Source organism: Chiloscyllium punctatum, chromosome 44 (genome assembly GCF_047496795.1).
Source record: "Chiloscyllium punctatum isolate Juve2018m chromosome 44, sChiPun1.3, whole genome shotgun sequence".
Classification (NCBI taxonomy): Eukaryota; Metazoa; Chordata; class Chondrichthyes; order Orectolobiformes; family Hemiscylliidae; genus Chiloscyllium; species Chiloscyllium punctatum.
This window is the reverse complement of record NC_092782.1, coordinates 10,468,385-10,491,268: the sequence shown is the minus strand read 5'-3', so window position 1 is coordinate 10,491,268 and position 22,884 is coordinate 10,468,385. Positions and strand designations below refer to the sequence as shown.

The window sequence follows — 22,884 nt, the reverse complement described above, 5'->3', positions numbered from 1 at the left end:
GTGTTACAAAGGGACATAAACTTAAGGTGAAGGGTGGAAGGTATAGGGGAGATGTCAGGGGTGGGTTCTTTACCCAGAGAGTGGTGGGGGCATGGATGCGCTGCCCGTGGGAGTGGTAGAGTCAGAATCATTGGCGACCTTTAAGCGGCATTTGGATAGGTACATGGATGGGTGCTTAATCTAGGATAGAAGTTCGGCACAACATCGTGGGCCGAAGGGCCTGTTCTGTGCTGTATTGTTCTATGTTCTATGTTCTATGTTCTATGGACTATCCCCCTGATCCTTCAGCCCCTATCAAACACACTCTCACACAGCAAGCTTCAATTCCTAATTAAAATACCTTGTTCAATACAAAACAAATAAGCAAAGGCCACTAATTGGAAAAAAAATCCAACTGATAGAAATTGTTATTGCATAGCATTGTATAAAGCATCAATTTCCTATTTAGTTCCTTCAATCCAAGAGATGCAAACATGACAGAAATCACAACAGCTTCTTCACTGAGTCACTTACAATTTCTAAACTTGGGCACCAAATATTCTAATCTGGTGTGTGACCCTTGTGAATTGTTTGTAGTGAAGGGATAGTCCTAGTTTCAGCTGACTCAGAGTGATCCACATGCTTTGTCTACATTTTTCAATCCTCACCTCGCCATGACTCTGTACTTCCTACAATGGCCATTTGTGTGGTTCCCTGACTAAAATTGAGAGGTGATGGGCTGTTTGACAAATCATGTTCACTTCCCTGGACACTTGCAAGCATATATTTCTGACGAGCTTTTCATGGCAGAGAAAACAAACCTCTGCCTCATCAGTTTTTATGAAGTCAAGGAGGTGAAAAGCCCAAATTATAACTCATTGTACTAAGAATTTAATATGACAAAACTAAAGGTGTACTACTAAACTACCTTAGTCCAAACATGAAACTGATGAAAGAGAATTTTCAGAAACTATTAGCTTTAAATAAAGTCTAATATTTCCAGAACATTTAAGGTAAGTGGGAGGATGATCACTTGGAGATCAGTCAGACTCTTACCTTGAAAGCAATAGTCCCAGTGACTCTAAAGGATTTGCTGAGATGTTCCACCTTCTGAGCACTGCATAACTCTCAGACAGTGATTCTGAACCACAGCTAGGTGCACTGCCCAGTAAGAGAGGGAGGAAACAGTTTGAACTGTTACAAAATGAACGTTTTGTCCAGAGCAAGTTCTTCTTGCCTTCTTCAATCCTGCAAACGACAGCAGTGCAGAAGTGAAAATGCTGTGACACCAAAGCTCAATACCCATTGGGTTGTAATCACGATGAATGATATCAGCATTTCAGAATTGGAACATTTTCCTTGAATGAAAACCTGAGACAGCATGACACAAGTCAAAACTTTCTTTGACAATGTATCAGAGCTTTAATCCGAGGCCAGCTACCTGTCCTATAGATGCTTGCGCTTCAAATCCCTGTCACCCTTGATATGAGACCACCATATCGCTGGAAAAGCACAGCAGGTCAGGCAGCATCCGAGGAGCAGGAAAATAGATGTTCTGGGCAAAAGCCCTTCATCAGGAAATGGGAATTGTCAACTCAAAGTCAATTAAAATCAGACTGATTGACCACTTTTGTGTTTAAGCTGTTCCATTTTGTGGACATTTGAACAAAATCCCTGGCAGGGAATGTGAATGCTGCCTTTTTACTGCATGAGAAAGTGAAAAGAAGTTGGATTCAAACCAAAATCAGAGAGATAAATTGTGTTCCAAAGCACTGTGCTGGGCGGGACTATACTAAAGAGGCAAATTAATCTTGGAAGGTCATGATATTGATTCAAAACCAGAAAGAACATGGCACATCAAATATCTTGATTTGTTTTTAAGGTAAAATTCAAAACATCTGATCTGTCAGCGAATTAATGACCTGGGACAAGCAGATCAGGATTAATCTATACTCTAAGCTCTTATTTTAGACAGAAATACAAAAATGGACTCAGCACCATGCTAGAAAGGATAAAAGGAAACAGAAGACTTTCAGCAATGTGGCACTCACAATACCTGCAGGAATTCCTACCCCAATGAATAGGACAGTTAGACTAATTCTCACTGCAACAAACCAGCCAGCTTAAGACAAATGGAATAAATTCTGGGATCTCACTGTTCTCATGCCTCACTTTCACAACATGCAGTTAACTCATGCCAGCTCCTTTCAGGTAACTCACTCATGGATGTAGTGGTCTTTGTATAATAGATTTTATCTGCCTTGCCTCACTAAGCCCAACATGAAGATTTTGAAACTTGTTTATTCTGTACTTGGATTCTTCAGCAACAGATAGGAGGATTAACTTGGTCAAATTATTGACCCCAGACAAATGGATTGGTGTCCATGTTAATGAGATTGCTGTCAGAGATTGGAAGTTACCACATGGCACCTCTATATTGTATTACATTGGTAGGGCAGTTTTGTTACTCAATTAATACAAACAAAGGCAAACACATCAAAGAATCTTCAAACACAGTAAGAAGTCATTTGACCTGACAAGGCTCTGCTACAACAAATGTTCTCCAACAAATGTTAACTTATCCTTAGGAATGATGCAATGGCTATTATTTTAGCTATCAGTGAATCATTTCTCAACTTTTACAGAAATAGGTAATATTAACTTTTCTTTTGGGTCCCAGCCCATGTTAAAATCTATGTTTGCATCCTTGTCTTGAAATTTCACAATGACCTTGCTCATCCCAATTTCTATAACCTGTTGCAGCTAGAAAACTCCCCACAATTTATGTGGTTCTTTTATTTTGCTCTGTGCCTGATTTTAATAGCTTCACCTTATAGGAAAGGCCCAGAGGATCCTCACTCTCCTGTCTCTCAGAAGGGAGTGGGAGCTGCTGGCCAGGAAACCCTGGAGTCATCATCCAAGCTTTACTTTAAGAGGTCTCAAGGGGTCAGTCAGAGTCTGTGAATTCACTTACTCACCACAACAGCACAATGGTGCTCACTTGCAATGCTGCTCAATGTATCGCACCCGCATCATTCTGCAGTCCCTGATGCACTGAACTCCTGTCTAACACTCTTCATCTCATCCAGCAAGCCAACTCTCTCCCCAACTCTCACTGTCTCCACATACCTGTAACTATTCATCCAGAACAGGAAAGCACTCAAAAACAGTGCAACACTACATCTGACAATCTCTCTTGCAGGATCAGGTGAGAACAGAGCAGAGTCAAATCAGCTGAAGACACAGATGCATGCACCTCCTGAGTATTAAAGAGGAGATGATTCTCGATATTGTGGAGGGGGCCCTGGCATCCATCTTTGCTGGGGACATCGAGGATAGTGGTATCTTCCTGCTTTGTGTGCTTCTCAACTTCCAGAACACCTTCGCCCATCTTCTCCCTGATGGGCTGCCAATGCTGTGTCCATGTACTGACTCCCTCTCAATAAAGACCCCCTTCCCACTTCACAAACATCCCATTCTGAGTTCCTGCTTTGAGGACTTCCTAACCACACCAGCCCCAGGAGGAGAAAGGAGAGCAAGCCACCAGCTCAGACCCTGGCAGCATTTGGAGGTAAGAACAAAGGTTGGGTTCAGCACACAGTGAGTCACTGGGGCCTGAATGAGCTACAACCAGGAGGATTCCACCTCACTGCTAGGGTAAGTGAGGGAGATATGCACTGAAGCAGTGCACTCAGATAAGGACTCTCATCAGATCGTACAGAGGTGAGTTGTGAAGGGCCTGAATGGACGTAGAGACTGAGATGCTGAAGTGCATTATCTGACTTGGCTTCTGTTGCTGTTGAGGCACCCCATATTGACAATGGACATGGCACAGAGATTGCCTACTTCACAGTCTTGGCTCAACCTCCCAGACGTGTTGCAGAACCAGAGGCACTACCACTGCCTCCATATGTGTTGGAGTCTCTGTGTGCACAGGCCACCTTCTTCCCTGCCATCCCTGCAACAATCTGGTGATAATGTTTGGTAAATGCAGGATCTGAACTCCTCCAGAATACTATCAGACACTGCAATAGAAAATAACTCAAAATGTTTCATTAATCTGCAGTTAGGGTACATTGTTCTTTAATACTGCATTGCCTGTCTTGCTGTAATCTTACAGACTGTGGGACAGGACACAGATTGAGACCAAAAATGCAGCTTGTACCTGAGAAAGCCAACCCTGCCATTGTAATGTTGCTGGAAGCTACTTATATGAGTTTATACTTAATCTTTCTTATGGCATAAAACTCAATATACATAACTGACCTTCTGTGAGGTGCCAATTTGAATACCTTCTGAAAATCCAGACAAACTAATTCTACTGTATTCCCTCACCCTATAAAGTCAGCCGCATTTTCAACAAAATTCTATTAACTTTGAATTTGGTGAATCCCAACTGACAGAGAGAAATGACATTGGCTCCCCCTAACAGATTTGAACAACCATATGTAATCCTACAGCACAGAAGGTGGCCCTTCAATCCATTATCCTCGTGCTGGCTCTGTAAAAGAAATAATATTGCAGCATTCATGTCAGGGCTGAGACGCGAGAATTAATTTCCAAGGACGTGGCCAAAGAGATGCTTCATAGACAGGGGACATACTTACAAAAGCAGAGAGTGTTTCTGCTGGATGTTTGCAATCTGTTTTCTGGACATTTCATCTATGTCGGTGAAATATTGCCAGTGGTTTGCAGGAGCAGGTCGTGAAAACGTGACCAAGAATGAGGCTGGAAAATTTATCTGCATTTAAAATTATACGAGTTGCATTTTAATACTGGACATATACTTTAACATTCTGGCAAGAAACTGTCTCAAAATTCATTACCAGTACATTGTGATCGTCAATAACAGGGAGCACCGAAATAAACATTTCAGTATGCTAAAATGTGCAAAATACTCAGTCTTTTTCAACGTTACCCATTGTGCAAAGCAGCTTAAGATTTTCAGACATGATAAGGTGCAATATAAATGCTGCATTTTATTTATAATTACCACTGATCACAAAAACAAACATATCAGGTAACAGAATTGCCCCTTACCTGAAATGTATTTAGAATCTAATTGGGAGCTGATTTTTGCACAGTCTCTTTTACTTGCCTCTTATTCCCCATACTAATCATTTTTATGCTTCCTCAATGTTTTAATTCTGCTTTATGAATGTTGTAATTAGCTTCACACTCAGGTAACTGTGTGCGTTAAAACAATTCTTCTAATCTAAGGCTTTACTTTAGCTCACCAACTCTTGTCAGTGACTCACCAATCAATGGAAACAATTTAGCCATGTGCATCTCTCAAAATGTTTAAATCCACTATCATTTTTCCAAACCTATAGTCTTTGCCACCCTAGAAAGACAAGGGCAGCAAATTCATAGGAACAGCATGTTCCTCTCCAAGCCACAACTATCCTGACTTGGAAATATATTGCCGTTCCTCAGTATTGCTGAATCAAAACTATCTTCCCAAAGGAGGGACGATGGTTATGTTGACACCGCATGGAATGAAGCAGTTGAAGAAGACAGCTCACTACTGCCTTTCCCATGATAATTAGGGATGGGCAATAAATGCTGACTCAACCTGTGATGCTCACACCCTGAGAATGAATATAAAAACGATCTTCAGTTTGAAACAATACTGCCATTATGATGCCTCATTAACAGTAAAGCTTTAGGTCTCCGTTCCCAGTGAAATACCAATGTATCATTTATTCTAATTTATCATTTCCATTCATTTTCTGAGTAGTGAACATCTATTTTTTGTAAATCAAAACAAAAATGTCTATTTATTAAAAGATTACCTTCTGCTTCCTACATCTTATCAAATGTTTGAAACATTGCCAAGATTTTGATTTGTTTTGCAAACAGGAATATTCTGAATTGAGAACTAATTCCAGCAACTTCCACATGAAGTCAATCAGCTGGGATAAAATGTGGAAGTTACTGGAATTAAGGTTTGTTTTGGACATTTTCATTGCTCCCTTTCCTTTGGTATGTGGCCACAAAATTATCCAATCTTTCATTGAGACAGGGCACTGGAATCATATGTCTTTACTTAACAATTTTTCCTCAGCATTTTCTGTGGGAACTGACTTCTTGCTGGGCACAGTTTCTGTGGGAGAATCTGTCCCTCAGCATCTTACCCAATTTCCTTATATTCATAGAGTCATAGAGTTGTACAGCATGGAAACAGACCCTTCAGTCCAACCAGTCAATGCTGACCATGTTCCCAAACTAAACTAGCTCCACTGGCCTGCATTTGGCCCATATCCCTCCAAACCTTTTCTATTCATGTGCTTATAAAATGTTTTTTAAAATGTTTTAACTGTTCTCGCATCCACCACTTCCTCTGGCAGTTTGTTCCACACATGAACCACTCTCTGTGTAAAAAGATTGTCCCTCATGTCCTTTTTAAATCTTTCTCTTTTCATCTTAAAAATAATACCCTACTGTTCCCCTAGTGTGAAACACAAGGTAAGGGTTATTTGAGGTAGTTTATTGCCATAAATTCTCCTTTGTCTAGATTGTGTCCACGGCCTGTCTAATTACCAGAGGATAGACCACAGAAGACGTGTTTATCTCAGTTAACAAGGTAGCTCACTGTATGACAAGAATAAGTGTAACATACTTTACTAGTCAGGTCTAATTACTGACGATTGCAAGGAACTGCACAAAATAACTGTGCTCCCAATGAAGGCGAGGGTAGAATTCTTGTCTCCACCCAAAGACTGTATGTGACCTTATCAGGTTTGGTGGACCTAATGCACTTCAACATTAACTATTTCAGAATCATTACCTTGCAAAAGCAAACACTTGCACTGTCTTCCTAGTAAAAACAATCTGAGCCCCCTTTAATCTCAAATAATTAAATTGCTCAAGCATTCTGTCAGGCAGACTTCAGCACATGTTACATGACCTGTTCTACTTGAAACCAAAAACACAGTCCCAAAATGTGGCAATCTTACAAACCTCATAACTGCAATGTAATAAAGAGTGGGGAAAAGAGAGGAAACAAACTATTTTCTTGGATATTATGAGCAGACATCTTTGCTGATACTACCACCCCAACTCCCACCTCCATCCAACACGTTTCTTGTGTGTTGAAGAAATAAACACATATTAAAGTAGGTTTCTAAGCAGTGGTGCAATAAGTTTCTGTAGCATTCAAAAGGAATATATTGTTAAGAATTGGTACTGAGCAGCTTATGAGGTTTATTTGATTTTTGTGAGAACTGGCTGGCTTTTGATAGGGACTGCTGGGGTAAAGAACCCACCTTTACTCACTGGGCAGCTCTGTGTGAGTGTTCTTATTGGAGAGTTACTGTTGGAGCATTAACATTAAAGTTTTGTTATTTTCTACTGTATCATACATGGGGATGAATTTCACTGGGTGATTGGTCTGTTTTTTGTTCTGTCCCCCAGCAGAAAATGATAAAAGGCTGTCCTGCAGCAATAATGCAATGTAGGCGACACGGGCTGAGGTTTGGATGTGGGACAACCTACCAGTGAAAAGGGTGTCCTATCCTCTGGAGCAGTTGGTCTATCTGATTGTATATTACCTCTTGCAGCCCTACAGCAACCTGGACTCTTGTGCAGCTGTATGGAACCTCAAAGGAGGCCAATGAAGATTGAGGGTGAGACCCGACCCAGAGAAGTCCCAAAGATCTTGGGTGAGGAATATTGGGCAGGAGAGCTAGGAGGTGGGTAGCAGGCTAGGTGTTGGAGGCTAGATGAGGAGACACAAAAAAGGGGTTATGCCTGGGGAAGGAATACCTCCAGTGTGCATAGATCCTTCAAAGGACCTACACCTCCTTCCTTCCTGTTTTTGCCAAATTTGTTTTCAAAAGGTCTACCACTCTTGCCTGCATTCCACTGCCCAGCACATTAGGGCAGGGGAGACAGATTGGTGGTCTTAAAAGAACAATAATTGGTCACTCAAAGGCCTTGGTAGACCTAAGGGCAGGCAGGTTAGTGGGCACATTGCCCTTCTCTCTATTATGGTCACTAGGTTGGGTAGGGCAGAATGGCTATGGTCTAGCCATCTGGAATATTATATATGAATCCCTCCTCAACAAAAACACACCAGATAGGTATGAGGGTAGGCGATTAACTCTAGCCCACAAATATAAATTTGAGTACTGCACTGATACAAAATTATACAAGACCATTCAAAGTAATATATTCAGTTAAATCATGCCACTTGGACAATGGAGAAAGAATACACAAATTAAGGAAAGTTTAGACCAGAGTGGTGCTGGAAAAGCACAGCAGGTCAGGCAGCATCCGAGGAGCAATAAAATCAATGTTTTGGGCAAAATCCCTTCATCAGGAATAGAGGCAGGAAGCTTCTAGGGTGGGGAGAAGGCAGCAAAGAGTACAATAGATGAATGGGGGTGGGGATGGAGGTGATAGGTCAGAGGGGAGGGTGGAGTGGATAGGTGGGAAGGAGATTGGCAGGTAGGACAGGTCATGAGGACAGTGCTGAGCTGGAAGGTTGGAACTGAGGTAAGGTGGGGGTGGGGGGAAATAAGGAAACTGGTGAAGTCCACAAATTAAGGGAAGGCAAGTTTAGGACAGATATCAGGTCGATTGTCTTGACACAATTAATGATTACTATCAGGAGATCACTCTAGGTTGAGTAATGCAGCCAAATACTCAATGTGGGAACTTTCACTTGGGGGCTGAAAAAAGGCACTAGTGGATTGGCAGTTACTCACTTGACAGATTGATGGGTATAGGATGGACTGGTGATCTGCTGGTGCAATATTTATCCTGCTGCTGAAGTGAGAGGTTCCGCATTATATTATAAGAAGAGGGCACATTGTAGTGAATGCAACATGCCGTTGTGGGGTGGGGCGATGGGATACATGGATTTCAGCGTCTCTGAAGAATGGTTCAAATGAGCAAAATGACCTCTGTCACTAAACTTTAAACTTGGAATCAAAGGTAAAATTGAAACATTGTCGAAGTTAGGGTAGTTGGAGATTTCTAAACTTGATGGTTACCAGAATGATCACCAAGTGTATTCAGAGATATGGAAGGAAGGTGAGTCAATGGAGTTAAGACATGGATCAACCATGATCGAACTGAATGCTAAAACGTACTCGAGGGGGTGGTTGGCCTTCCCATTTCCTGCTCTCTTAAAGCCTAAGTCTGCACTCTTCTTCAGGATGAGACTGAACTGAAATTCTCTGTCAGAATATTTAGCCCATTTTGATTGATATGAGAAAATAATCATGAATGTGGTTCTACTCAGTTGGTTTGAATTTAGAGTTCCTCCACCTTGAGTGAGAATGATGTCACCACTACTTTGGACTATTATTCATAAGCTCTGGGAGTCACCACAGCCAGAGATGGAATACTCAGTGCGGTGTTTCATTTATTGACATTCGCTTCATGTTAATATTCATCTGGCCTAGGGTGACTTTGTAACGAGCTGTCTCCGCAGTCATCCAACTGCAGAGCAACCTACCAGGTCTATTGAATTATTGTTGATTACTAGTTAATCTGGAGATTATTCACAATTGTGTTCCATTGCACTGAAGGTGGCAAGACTGGTGTCAAAGTGTCCAATTTTCTGTTGGTCCTGGGGTGGAATTGTTCAGCTAAACTCACACAATGACAAATATTAATCAATTCAAATCTAAATCCATTGTCCCACTTTGGTCTAACTCCCAATTCCACAAAGCATAGAATCTGTCAGCCCTGTAAGTAGTCGTACTCTCAGAAGTAGATGGTAATGAATTGTTACATTAGTGTAATCGCCAGTTATCTCATCATTGGGGATATAAAAAGCTGGCGTCTCACCCAAGTGGCTGACTGGTGGTCAGTTGATCATTGCAGTAAACATTTCAGATGACTTAACATTTTAAAAGTCCAAATACATCAAACATTTGACAAAATTATTTCTGTGCACTTGCTGCTTGCCAACTCCTCTTAGGTGAAATCATCAAAGTAAATACAAAGGGAACTTTAATGACAGCATTATGACATGGCACTTCTTAACTTGGTAGGTTATATTATGTTATCTAGCATTATACCAAATTGTTCTTTTATTGGATTTATTGCATAACTCAATGCAAGTGAAATATTGCTTACCTGTAGAATCAAGCTGTCTGGTTGGCTGGCGTTGGCTGGGACAAGACGCAATAGCTTTGTATCATGGGCTAAAACTCTGTTGCAAATTGTGGAATATGTCAATTTTAGTAATTATATGTACTACTTGAATAACAATCATATTTTACTTTGTGTGCAGCATTTTAAGTGTATCTACTGGACTATTCAGCACAGCCTACATTTAGACCTTTCACAGGTTACAATGGTTTATAATCAGTCACATAGGTCAAATTCAGTAAGGATTCACAAGAAAGGAGTATCTGTCAGAATATATATGTGTCTTTGACTCATCCCTTGAGGCTTTGTTCTGGTGCCGCAGCCACTCTGAATTTGTCCTGAAATGTTGCTTGTCTTTTTGATTTTGGTGGTGAATTCCCTTGAAATTTCTTCAATCCTGATGCCGTCCTTTAACCAAAAACCTTGTTTCTGTGGGTTTTCTGGCAAATTATTATAATGTGAAGGAACAACTCAGAGAGAAGCAAATGGAATAGGAACATTCAAAACAAGTTGAATCTCTATGTAATAAATGAAATGTTGCAGGGCTATGGGGAAAGTGCAGGACTGGGTGAAACTGACTAGTTTAATATTTTTAAAGAATTGTAAGTATTGATGGGCTGACTAACTTCCTTCTGTGCTTTATGATCCAACGATAAATGTTATTCTCTCAAGATTTTAGTTTCAGAGTTGGGACATCATGTTGAGGTTGTAAAGAATGTTGATGAGGACTCTTCTGGAGTATTGCGTGCAGTTCTAGTCGCCCTGCTATAGGAAGGGTATTATTAAACCAGAGAGGGTTCAGAACAGATTTACCTGGATGTTGCTGGGCGTGGAGGGTTTGAGTTGTAAGGAGAGATTGATAGTTTTTTTCTCTGGAGTATAGGAGGTTGAGGGGTGATCTTATAGAGGGGCTTAGATAAGGTGGACAAGCAAAGGTCTCTTCCCTAAGATGGAGAGTTGAAAACTGAGAGGCATATTTTTAAGGTGAGAGGAGAAAGATTGGAAAAGGACATGAGGAGCAATGTTTTTTACACAGAGAGAAGTCAGTGTGTAAAATGAACTGCTAGAGGAAGTGATGGATACAGGTACAGTTACAAATTTTAAAAGACACTTGTTTAAGTATATGGTTTGTAGCCAAAAGACAGGCAGATAGGACTAGTTTAGTTTGGGAAAATGGTCAGCTTGGGCTAGTTGGACTGAAAGGACTGCTTCCTTGTTCTGTGACTCTATGATCATGTACTCTTTTAACATACCATCCATTTTAGATGTTTATAAACGCAATGCCATGTTGCTCTGCTTCTCCTATATAAATTGAATGAGAATAAGATGCATAGTATTTGAAAAAGGAAAATTCAATCTGAAGAAATCACTCTTCTGTTTTATAATTATATGCAAATATGACTGATTACGAAGCAGCATCATATTGATTGCAACATGTCGTAACTACTCTAAAGTCAAGGCAAATCTTTGGAGTGCAGAAGTTACACCCTACCCTGTGATAGAAAGCCACATGTGTCAAAATAATCTATTTACCAACATAAAAACAATTCACAATAGCAAAAAAAGATATCATTCAGAATGTTAAAATTGGAAAATTCTCAGCAGGATGTGAAGGGGGTATGTGTTGCTATGGAAACTGGCAACGTTCTGAGTATGTGCGATGGGTAATTCTTTGATCTCAGATAATGTCTTGTGATGATGTTAAATGAGGATCCTGATTGGCCAGAAAGACCATCATGGTATCCAGTGACTCATATGTAACATTTACAAGTCACGTTATGTGGAATGGATTCAACCAGTGTCTCTGCTTTTATGAACTTACAGTTTGGAGCTGAAGAGAGGCATGGAGACACTTGCTAAGCAGTCAGCATTTCTGGAGTGTCTGCTGCTATCAATATAGCTCCCAGTAGTGGTACGGTCTCCATACAATGTCAGGCTAAGAATCGTCTCACAAGGTAATTGTGCAATTTCAATGGGCATGTGTATTCTGAAATGGAAATAGCAAATTGTTTAGTTCAAACCAGAAAATGGTTCTTTCTTTTTCAAAATTCATGCTGGGGTTATGAGGTACACTAGCAGGATGCACTCAATTATTGTTGACTGAAATCAGTAGCCCTTGGCAAGGTGCTGGTGAGCAGCAACCTTAAACTGCTACAGCCCATGAGGTGAAGACTGTCTCTCGGTGCTGTTGGATATTCACTCTTGCATGATTGTTTTGCTCAAATAAGTCAAATGACGGACATTGTCTTGAGTGTTTTACATAGCAAGCAGTGAATCTGTAGACAGTGCTTTATCTTACTTTCTCTCACAAAGTAGAAAACTAAGATCTTTAAAATGCAGTTATTTGGAATCGAAAGGGTGACACGGTGGCTCAGTGGTTAACACTGCTGGCTCATAGCCCCAGGGACCTGGGTTCAATTCTACCCACAGGCAATTTTCTGTGTGGAGTTTGCACATACTCTCCATGTCTGCGTGGGTTTTCTCCCACAGACTAAAAATGTGCAGGTTAGGTGGCTCGGCCATGTTAAATTGCCCATAGTGTCCAGCGATCGTACAGGCTGAATGGATTGGCCGTGGGAAATACAGGGTTGTGGGAATAGGGTACGGAGATTGGTCTGAGTGGGATGCTCTTTGGAGGGTTAGCATAAACTCAATGGGCCAGATGGCCTGCTTCCATACTGTAGGAATTCTCAGAAAGACATTCTGAAGTATGACTTGTGGTAAGATTCCAGCTGTTAATATTAAGTCTGCTTGACAAGAATTTGTAATATAATCCACAAAATGCAGTTTCCATCCACAACAGAGTCTGAAGAACTAATATACAGACTTCTTATTTCTATTCCTCTACATCAGGACACAACATAAAAACATATTTTGTGTGGATTAAATTGTTTATTCTGAAGATTCTGTTGCATATTATTGCACGTGGTAATCTTTAATTGCAATCAGAACCAAACCAAAGTTCAGAAGCTTCTAATAATGAATTCCATCTGACTCGTGTAAGCTTGTCATGATTTCCATGTTGTACTTACCTCTGATTCCACCTAGCCAGAACAAAAAGGGGAGATCTTGTGATGGAAATTTCTTCTGTTTTCACCCGTTGACACAGCTCCTTAGCTCCATACGTTAATGAACAAGACACAAATAAGTTCTCGTAGCTACAACAAGAAAAATAAAGATAAAGTCAATTTGGAGAATCCCTGATTCGGCAAAATCGCAGTTCAGCTGTAATGCAAAGATTGGAAAATTAATGATGAAAAACATTCTGGCCACCACAGTTTCAGTAACATTGAGCAGAAAGGAACTACACTAGAATGATAGCATTGAAAATGGTTCAATGGCAGCATTTTATTTTAACCAAAGGTAATTGTTAACAATAGAGTGAAGATAATGGGAAGTCTGCTCATAGTGTGCCTGGCTCTGAATGTAAATAAATGAAAGTAGGAAGGAAGAGGTGTGGCCTCTGACTTAATTTTAACTCTTTGAATGAACTTTTCCTCAAGCAAGGAATATGACACACTAAGAAATCTAACTAGATATCGTAACAGCAATGAATTGGTAAGCTACTTAAAGTAAGCCATTTTGAAGTTGTTAAGTTATGGCTGTCCAAAAACTGCAATGTATGAGAAAATGTGTAAGTTCCTTTTTAGAGGTTGTAATATAGGAAACCTGAAAAGTGGGTGGCACGGTGGCTCAGTGGTTAGCACTATTGCCTCACTGTGCCAGGGACCCAGGCTCGATTTCACCCATAGTCTGTGTGGAGTTTGGACATTCTCCCGTGTTTGCATGGGTTTCCTCCAGGTGCTCTGGTTTCCTTCCACAGTCACAAAGGTGTGGAGGTTAAGTGGATTGGCCATGTTAAATTGCCCATAGTGTCCAGGAATGTAGAGGGTAGGTGGGTTAGCCATGGGAAATGCAGGGCTACAGGGATAGGGTAGGAGGTTGGGACTCGGTGGAAGGGTTGGTATGGACTCAATGGGTCTAGTGGCCTGCTTCCACACTGGAGCAATTCTATGAATTTGAACACAGCAAACTCTTGCAATCAGCAATATGGTTATGATCAGAAAATCAGTTGAAAGATACATATTGGCCAGGAAAACTCTACCACAGTCCTTCAAAGAATGCCACGGGAGCTTTTATGTCCAACAGAGAGAGTAGACAGCTTTAAAATCTCATCTGAAACTCAGCACCTCTAATAATATAGCATTCCCTCAGGTTGTAAAATCAACCTGGATTAGATGGTTCAGCCTCTGGACTGGGTCTTGAATGTGTGACATTCCACCTCAAAGATGAGAATACAGATAACTGAGTGCAGGCCAAAACTATGGAGGGAGGAGAGATAATTCAGCTCACCTTACAGCCCAGGCACTGGGAACTCCATGCACAGCATAAATGGTGAAGTTCAAAGCTGTTGTACTCAACAGTGTCTTTGAGGCTGATACAGTTTCAATGGCACCAACATGGGCAACTTGATAGTCAGTGTTAAAATTGTTGCAGTAGATATTTACCAGCTGTGAGATTGCAGCAGTTAACTCATTGACCGCTCTCACTAGTGAACCTAGAATGTAGGAGAAGCTTTAAAAAATATTCTTAGCAATAATAGCATTTACTGGCTGTTCCTAGTTGTCCTGATTTGATACAGTCAATAGTTTACTAAGACATTTCCAAGGGCAAACATGGTTATAGCATTGGACTGGGGTTAAGTTTGGCCAGTCCCATAAGGATGGCAAATCCGCTTCCACAAAGGCTGCATACAAACTAGTTGGATTTTTATGATAATCCGACATATTTTACTATTCTAAATTCAAATTTATGAACTGCTGCAGTGTGAATATTAGATTACTTTCTTCTGGATTACTAGCCCTGTGACATGAACACATGCTGTTACACATCAAGTACATCAGTGACCAGCGGAAAGTGATCAGAAGGAACAATAGTTTGTGAATTTACTTGGAATCTGAAATGCATTTTATTGTCATTTTACTGGCAGAGTGGCCGTTAAATGTTAAAATAACCCAAACTTTCACAGATACCATTTCTTAATGAGAAGACATTAATGGATGGTTGATTTGCGAAACAGTGTGATGCCGACAATGTGGGTTCAATCCCCACACTAGCTGAAGTTACCATTGAAGGGCTGTCTTTCTCAACCTCTCCCCTTGCCTGAGGTATGGTGGCCCTCACGTTAAATTACCACCAATCATCTCGCTCTAACGAGAGAGCAGCCCTATGGCTGCTCCCCCTCCCACTCTGCCGAGGACATGGAGGTCCTGGGCCTCCTTCACCGCCGCACCCTCACCACCAGACGCCTGGAGGAAGAACGCCTCATCTTCCGCCTCGGAACACTTCAACCCCAGGGCATCAATGTGGACTTCAACAGCTTCCTCATTTCCCCTTCCCCCACCTCATCCTAGTTTCAAACTTCCAGCTCAGTTACTGCCTCCTTGACTTGTCCGACCTGCCTATCTTCTTTTCCACCTATCCACTCCACCCTCTCCTCCTTGACCTATCACCTTCATCTCCTCCCCCACTCACCCATTGTACTCTATGCTACTCTCTCCCCACCCCCACCCTCCTCTAGCTTATCTCTCCATGCTTCAGGCTCACTGCCTTTATTCCTGATGAAGGGTTTTTGCCCGAAACGTTGATTTCGCTGCTCGTTGGATGCTGCCTGAACTGCTGTGCTCTTCCAGCACCACTAATCCAGTATTTGATAAGACAATGGCGACTTGCCTTGATGGCAATTTCCACTCCAAGTGGAATTCAATAAATTAGGTGAATTCTGAGCTATAATTGATGAACAATGACAGCAAAATTGTTGGAGCTTTGTCAAAACCCAATCAGTCTGTCATTGCCCTGTAAAGAAGGGAACCTGCCACCCTAAAGCACTATGGTCTCACGTTATACAGTTCACTCAAAATCCTCAAAGCAACAAGGTTTGATCCATAAATGCTGCCTCAGTGGTATCATTCAGAGATAAAAAAGAAATAACAAGTCCCAGTAACTAAACCATTTGGCCTGCTCTGCATAAACAAATATGCATGAGTGTGTAAAACATTACATTTTTACCTTGTTGGTTCTGCAGTTGAACTGTATGAAACGAAGCCTGAAAGTGGAAAAGATTTGATATCTAATTAGTTACCGAGAAAAGAACTCTTTTAATCTAAATTCAGATCTTTAGGAGCTTTCATTACTAATAAAGATATATGAATTCAAACAGATGCCGCTGAGGTCATACTTGGTTACATGTGCATTGGTATGTTTTACTGACCTGGCTATCAACCTTTTAAAAATAATTCATTTGCTGTTTGCATCAACTTTAAAATGTTGTGCAACTGAGTTTATTAGCACTGGGCATAAACAGCAAACCAAACACATGAAGGATATCCAGTTTGTGTAATAAAAGCTACAGAAATCTAAAAATTATCAGCAGCACAACTGAACTGAAGAATATAGATTGTGACATGGGACTGATAACTACCACTGAGACCAATAATACTTCTGTTGGGGAAGAGAACGAGTGAGATTTTCTCCTTTCTGATTGTCTAAATACACCTCCCCAGAGGAGAAGGTAGATAATTCCACCAGAGGAGGAGACAAGAAGATATATTTGTCATTCCCATCCAGGTTTTCTTGTTGTGGTAAGTGCCAAATTTATTTAGCTTCAGACAAAGATATATGCAAGAATTGGTGCAGCACGGTCTTGTGATTTATGGAAGCGTTCTTTATAGAAGTTGGCATTTAACCCAGTATCAGCATAATTCTCAATCTGGTGACACTTTCTTTCTCTGGGCAGAATTATATCTCTTGCACTGCATTAACATGATTCAAGAATAACCCAGGGCACATAACCCAGATGGAGAAGTACATGCAAACTTTGGTCACATAATAATTTACAGCCAACCAGGAACATGGGAATGTTCTGTCCAGGAGTTCATAGTTAAATACTCTTCTTTTGGTGGCCATCATAGTGTATAAGCAAAAAGACAATATTATAACCTTTATGGAGAACATATGAACACATGAATTGGGAACAGGAGTAGGCCACTCAATGCCTACACCACAATGAGTGATCTGATTTTAAATTCAACTCCATATTCTTGCCAATTCTTAATAACCTTCCACCCATTGCTTTTCAAGAATCTACCTACCCAATAGTAATATTCAAAGATTCTGCCTCCATTTTTTTTGAGGAAGAGGCTTTCAAAGACTCATGGCTCTCTGGAAGAACAAAAACTCTCCTCCTCTTTCTTTATTTCTGACGTCTTCATTTTGAAGAGTCAGCACAAATTCTAGATTCTCCCACAAGAGGAAGCATCTTTTCCACATCCATCCTGTCCCCGTTTCCTCAGGATCTTTTATGTTTCAATCAAGCCAACATTAACTCTTCTAACCTCCAGTCGATGCAAATCTAGCCTGACCAGCTTCTCCTCGTAAGTCAGCATGTCCTTTCCAAGCATTAATCTGATAAATCAGTCTGTGAGCTGCTTGCAATGTTTCAGAGAAGTGTAATTATAACTTAAACATAGTAACAGATCCTGAGCTATGTCACAAGTGAGTTATCGAACAACATTGAACAGTCAGAGATGTATAAATAGATATTGGGAGATGAAACAAAAAAAATTGGATAGGTTTCAATGAGTACTTTAAAGAAGAAATGTTAAAAAGATGCAGATTTAAGCCTCAATTGAACATCACAAGCAATAACATATGGACCTATTAGCTCTGTGTTAGTGCACAATATAAGATATTGAGGTTAGAATTTGGCTCCAGAAAGTTTTAAGGCTGGACCAATCTTAACCCATATTCTGAAAATGTGGCTTATATGTTTGTATATAATGCTAAAAGATGTATCTAACCTCGGCATTGCTTCTGCACCTGTGGCACCCATCAACACATCGCTGAAATGCATAAGTCAGGAGGCTGGCGAAATGTTTAATTGGACACTCCAGTCAATTACACCCAGTCAGTTTGGGGAAAGAGGATAATTACTCATATGATGAGCAGACACAAAGTGTTACCAGGTGTCCTCATAACAGGTGACTTGTGATTATCAAGTATTTTCTGAAGACATTCAGCTGTGTCAAGTCAGCGTGGGAATTATGTAACAAGTTGCCATGAAAACACACCATGATTTACTGTTCATGTAATGCCATCCTGAAAATCCTGTTTCAGGTACCGAGCCCAGTTTAAAGATAACCTCGCTCCATAAGCTTCAAAGGTGTCATGAAATCATGCAGATCTTTAACAGTCTTCATCCCACCATTGACATCTGAACCCTTCAGCAGACTGGGCCCTAAATTCTGGAATTCTCAAAGTCTGCACATTTTTAATATTCTTTCCTTTTTTAAGGTACTCATTAACATAGAGACGTAGAGATGTACAGAACGGAAACAGACCCTTCGGTCCAACCTGTCCATGCTGACCAGATAAACCAACCCAATTTGTCCCATTTGCCAGCACCCAGCCCATATCCCTCCAAACCCTTCCTATTCATATAACCATCCAAATGCTTTTTAAATGTTGCAATTGTACCAGCCTCCACCACTTCCTCTGGCAGCTCATTCCATACATGCACCACCCTCTTTGTGAAAATGTTGCCCCTTACACCCCTTTTATATCTTTCCCTTCTCACCCTAAACCTATGCCTTCAAGTTCTGGACTCCCCCACCCCAGGGAAGAGACTTTGTCCATTTATCCTATCCATGCCCCTCACAATTTTATAAACCTCCATTACAGTCACCCCTCAGCCTCCAATGCACCAGGGAAAACAGCTTATTCCGCCTCTCCTGATAGCTCAAGTTCTCCAACCCTGACAACATCCTTGTAAATTTTTTCTGAACCCTTTCAAGTTTCACAACATCTTTTCGATAGGAAGGAGACCAGGATTGCATGCAATATTCCAAAAGTGGCCTAACCAATGTCCTGTACAGCCACAACATGACCTCCCAACTCCTATACTTAATACTCTGATCAATAAAGGAAAGCATACTAAGCGCCTTCTTCATGATCCAATCTACCTGCGACTTTGCTTTCAAGGAGCTATGAAACTGCACTCCAAGGTCTCTTTGTTGAGCAACACTCCCCAGAATCTTACCATTAAGTTTATAAGTCCTGCTCAGATTTGCTTTTCCAAAATGCAGCACCTCACATCTATCTAAATTAAACTCCATCAGCCACTCCTCAGTCCATTGGCCCACCTGATCAAGATCCTGCGATTCCTTCTTTGCTGTCCATTACACCTCCAATTTTGGTGACATCTGCAAACTTACTAACTATATCTCCCAAATTCACATCCAAATCATTTATATAAATGATGAAAAACAGCTCACACGCCTCCAGTCTGAAAAGCAACCCTCCATCATCACCCTCTGTCTCCTACCTCTGAGCCCGTTTGTATCCAAATGGCTAGTTCTCCCTGTATTCCACGAGATCTAACCTTGCTAATCAATCTCCCATGAGGAACCTTGTCAAACGCCTTACTGACATTCATATAAATCATGCCTACTGCTCTGCCCTCATCAATCCACTTTGTTCCTTCTTCAAAAAATTCAATCAAGTTCATGAGACATGATTTCCCACACACGAAGCCGTGCTGACTATCTGTAATCAGTCCTTGCCTTTCCAAATACATGTAAATCCTGACTATCAGGATTCCCTCCCACAACTTGCCCATCGTCGATGTCAGGCTCACCAGTCTATAGTTACTTTTTCCTTACAACCTTTCTTAAATCGTGGCATCATGTTAGCCAACCCCCAGTCTTCCAGCACCTCACCAGTGACTATCGATGATACAAATATCTCAGCAAGGGGCCCAGAAATCACTTCCCTAGCTCCCTACAGAGTTCTAGAGTACACTGATCAGGTCCTGGGGATTTATCCACTTTTATGACATCCAGCACCACTTCCTTTGTAATATATATGCATTTGCTTTGGCTACCTTTCCCAGTATTTCCCCCTGTTAACTGTTGTCTGATACCCAACTTGTGATATAACTTGGGACCTACTAGGATGGAATCAACTAGTAGAAAGTGAGGACTGCAGATGCTGGGGATCAGAGCTTAAAAATCTGTTGCTGGAAAAGCGCAGCAGGTTAGGCAGCATCAAAGGAGAAGGAGAATCGACACCTGAAGAAGGGCTTATGCCCGAAACATTGATTCTCCTTCTCCTTTGATGCTGCCTGACCTGCTGCACTTTTCCAGCAACACATTTTTAACCTATTAGGATGCTAAAGGTGCTATATTATTCCAAGTTAACATTGTCCTTAGTATCGTAGGCTTACATGAGAGTTTGGGTTCTTTCCCAAACAATATTTTCAGATTATGGGAAAAAGATCTTATAACGGAATGCTGTGTCTCTGTAACCTGGCATTCTCCAGTCTGGGAACCTCTGTCGTCTGGCATCTGCAATATGGTTCCCGTTCTGTTTCTGATTCCTTTAAGGTCACTGTGTAGGTCTTGGTGCGCACATTTCCCATTCTGCAGCTTCATTTGTTTCAGTGAAGTGCTTTTCTTTCTGGTTTGGAATAATTCAGATCATTCTGACCGGACTCTTTGTGAAAAAGATTTATTTTCTTGCTCATAGAATGGTGTGGCGGACATTAAAAAATGATATGTTTCAACTTCACTCTGGAACAAAGGCCTCTGGTCCCATGGTGACTCTGAAATGTGCCCTCCCGTAGTCCAACAAATTGTCTCGTCTATTGGTCCTGAGGCTGCTGGATGTTGGAGATACAATGTGTAGCTCATAGCGCATCATGAACTGCCCCCTCAAACACATTCGGCATCTGGAACAGTCATGGTCCAGTTTTAATTGAATTGACTGCTGTCTGTTGCAGAGGAATCAATGGACAACATGCTAGAGGTGATAGCAAGTTGACAAATGTGAAAAAGTCAGATATGAACAGATTTCCCTAGGCCAGACAAATTCAGACATGAATGTCAGAACAGGTTTCTCATGTTCCATTCACCTCACTGCTCCAATTCAGTCTCTGTAGCTCTGCAGAGACAGTGAGTCTAATGCTACGTAGACAGACTGGCAATTTCAACATCAATAATGAGCAGTTGATTAGTTATCTCAATCGAGAATTGGATGTTCAGTATCTGTGGGGGATACGTTCCAAGACCTACCACAGAAGCCCAAAACCACGGATAGATGCGAACCCATTCATTTAAATGGGAAACATACCTTCCCAGCAGCCCCTGGTCCCTTGTTCTGGAACATTCTCTTTAGTACATTTGGGCCGCGGTAAACCGCAGGTAACTGAAACCACGGAAACCAGACCCGCGGATATGGGGATCACCCTGTGCTCTTGAAAAGGAAACAATTTGCAAGGCAATGGAGAAAGAGTGGTGTGGGAGGGGGCTGGGCAGATGAATCTCAACTTGCCAAAAGCTGATGCACCCATAATGTGTCGAATTGGCTGCTTTTTTATTGTAGGATTCTGCTTTGGGGCATCAACAGAACATTTTTTTTCTCAATAGTATCGGTATAAGAAAATTTCCCAAAGGGGTGGGGTTGATGCTGGTGGCGATGGGGGATAATATTGCTTTCCATTAACCAAGGCTACCTTTACAATATTATCCGTCAAGATTCCCGGCTAAGATTTTCATTTTGGCTGCAACCTTTCAACTGAGATTCTGAAAAAGGGTCATTGGATCCGAAACATTAGCTGCTCTCTCTCCACAGATGCTGCCGGACCTGCTGAGTTTTTCCAGCAATTTCTGCTTTACTTTCAAGTGAGGGGGTGTCATGGACAGAACACCCAGTTATGATTTTTTTTAAGCTCTCTGTGATTGCCAGTTTGATTCAGCCAATGGTAGCTCACCATCTAGTGGCCAATGTGAGATATTCAGGCCTAGAATGAGCTGCCATTTTGAAGGCTTGCGCAGTTAACTGCTATGTAGAGCACAAATCAGACACTCATGTGCTGGAGATTGTTTAATGTTAACCTCTTAGTTGCTATTTATATGCTTCTCAGACGTATGTATTGCATCTATCATGGTTGGGCCCAACAAACCATCGGAAACTACAGTAGCCACTGGTTGATGAATGGTAACGCCATTTTAATGTCAACATATCCACCATGTAGATTGAGAGAATATAATTGGTCAACTTCCTGATGAAAAGTTTACGCCCAAAACATCGATTCTCCTGCTCCTCGGATGCTGCCTGACCTGCTGTGCTTTTCCAGCACCACACTCTCGACTCTAGTCAACACTCAAGAATGAGAATGATTCTCAATTGGGATTGCATGTGTCAATAGAGGTGCTGACACGCCAGGATTTCCTTGGAATCTCAGGATAACTATGAATCTGTTGTGAGCAAACCAATAGGAAAGTCACAGGGGAAAGACCTTTGTTTAAATAGAATTATTTGAGCATTAGTTATAAAAATATCAGACATAAGAAATCAGAGCACTTAATTGTTCAACTTACTAATGAAGTGCAGAACATTGTGGTCCTGGAGGTGTGAACGTAATTATATGGGATAGTGGTGTCCCGGTACTCCACTGTTGGTGGCTCAGTGGTTGGCACTGCTGCCTCACTGTGTCAGTGACCCGGGTTCGATTCCAGCCTTGGGCGACTGTGTGCAATTTGCACATTCTCCCTGTGTCTGCGTAGGTTTCCTCCGGGTGCTCCACTTTCCTCCCACAGTCCAAAGATGTGCAGGTCAGGTGAATTGGCCATGCTAAATTGCCCAGAGTGTAAGGTGCTTTAGTCAGGGGGGAATGGGTCTGGGTGGGTTACTCTTCAGAGAGTCAGTGTGGACTTGTTGAACTGTAGGGAATCTAATCTA

The 22,884-nt window shown here is 41.4% G+C and overlaps 1 protein-coding gene across 1 annotated transcript in view; it reads right to left on the bottom strand.

The window, feature by feature from the left end:
* The window catches only part of LOC140466712 (phosphatidylinositol 3-kinase C2 domain-containing subunit gamma-like), a 223,152-nt gene that overhangs the window by 116,447 nt on the left and 83,821 nt on the right, over positions 1-22,884 (bottom strand). The window contains exons 11-17 of the mRNA XM_072562213.1: positions 16,156-16,192; positions 14,440-14,644; positions 13,119-13,244; positions 11,909-12,073; positions 10,072-10,147; positions 4,587-4,720; positions 1,036-1,227 (exon numbers count right to left, since the gene is read on the bottom strand). Of these exons, the coding sequence (XP_072418314.1) occupies positions 1,036-1,227; positions 4,587-4,720; positions 10,072-10,147; positions 11,909-12,073; positions 13,119-13,244; positions 14,440-14,644; positions 16,156-16,192 (935 nt within the window). The remainder of the gene's footprint in view (positions 1-1,035; positions 1,228-4,586; positions 4,721-10,071; positions 10,148-11,908; positions 12,074-13,118; positions 13,245-14,439; positions 14,645-16,155; positions 16,193-22,884) is intronic.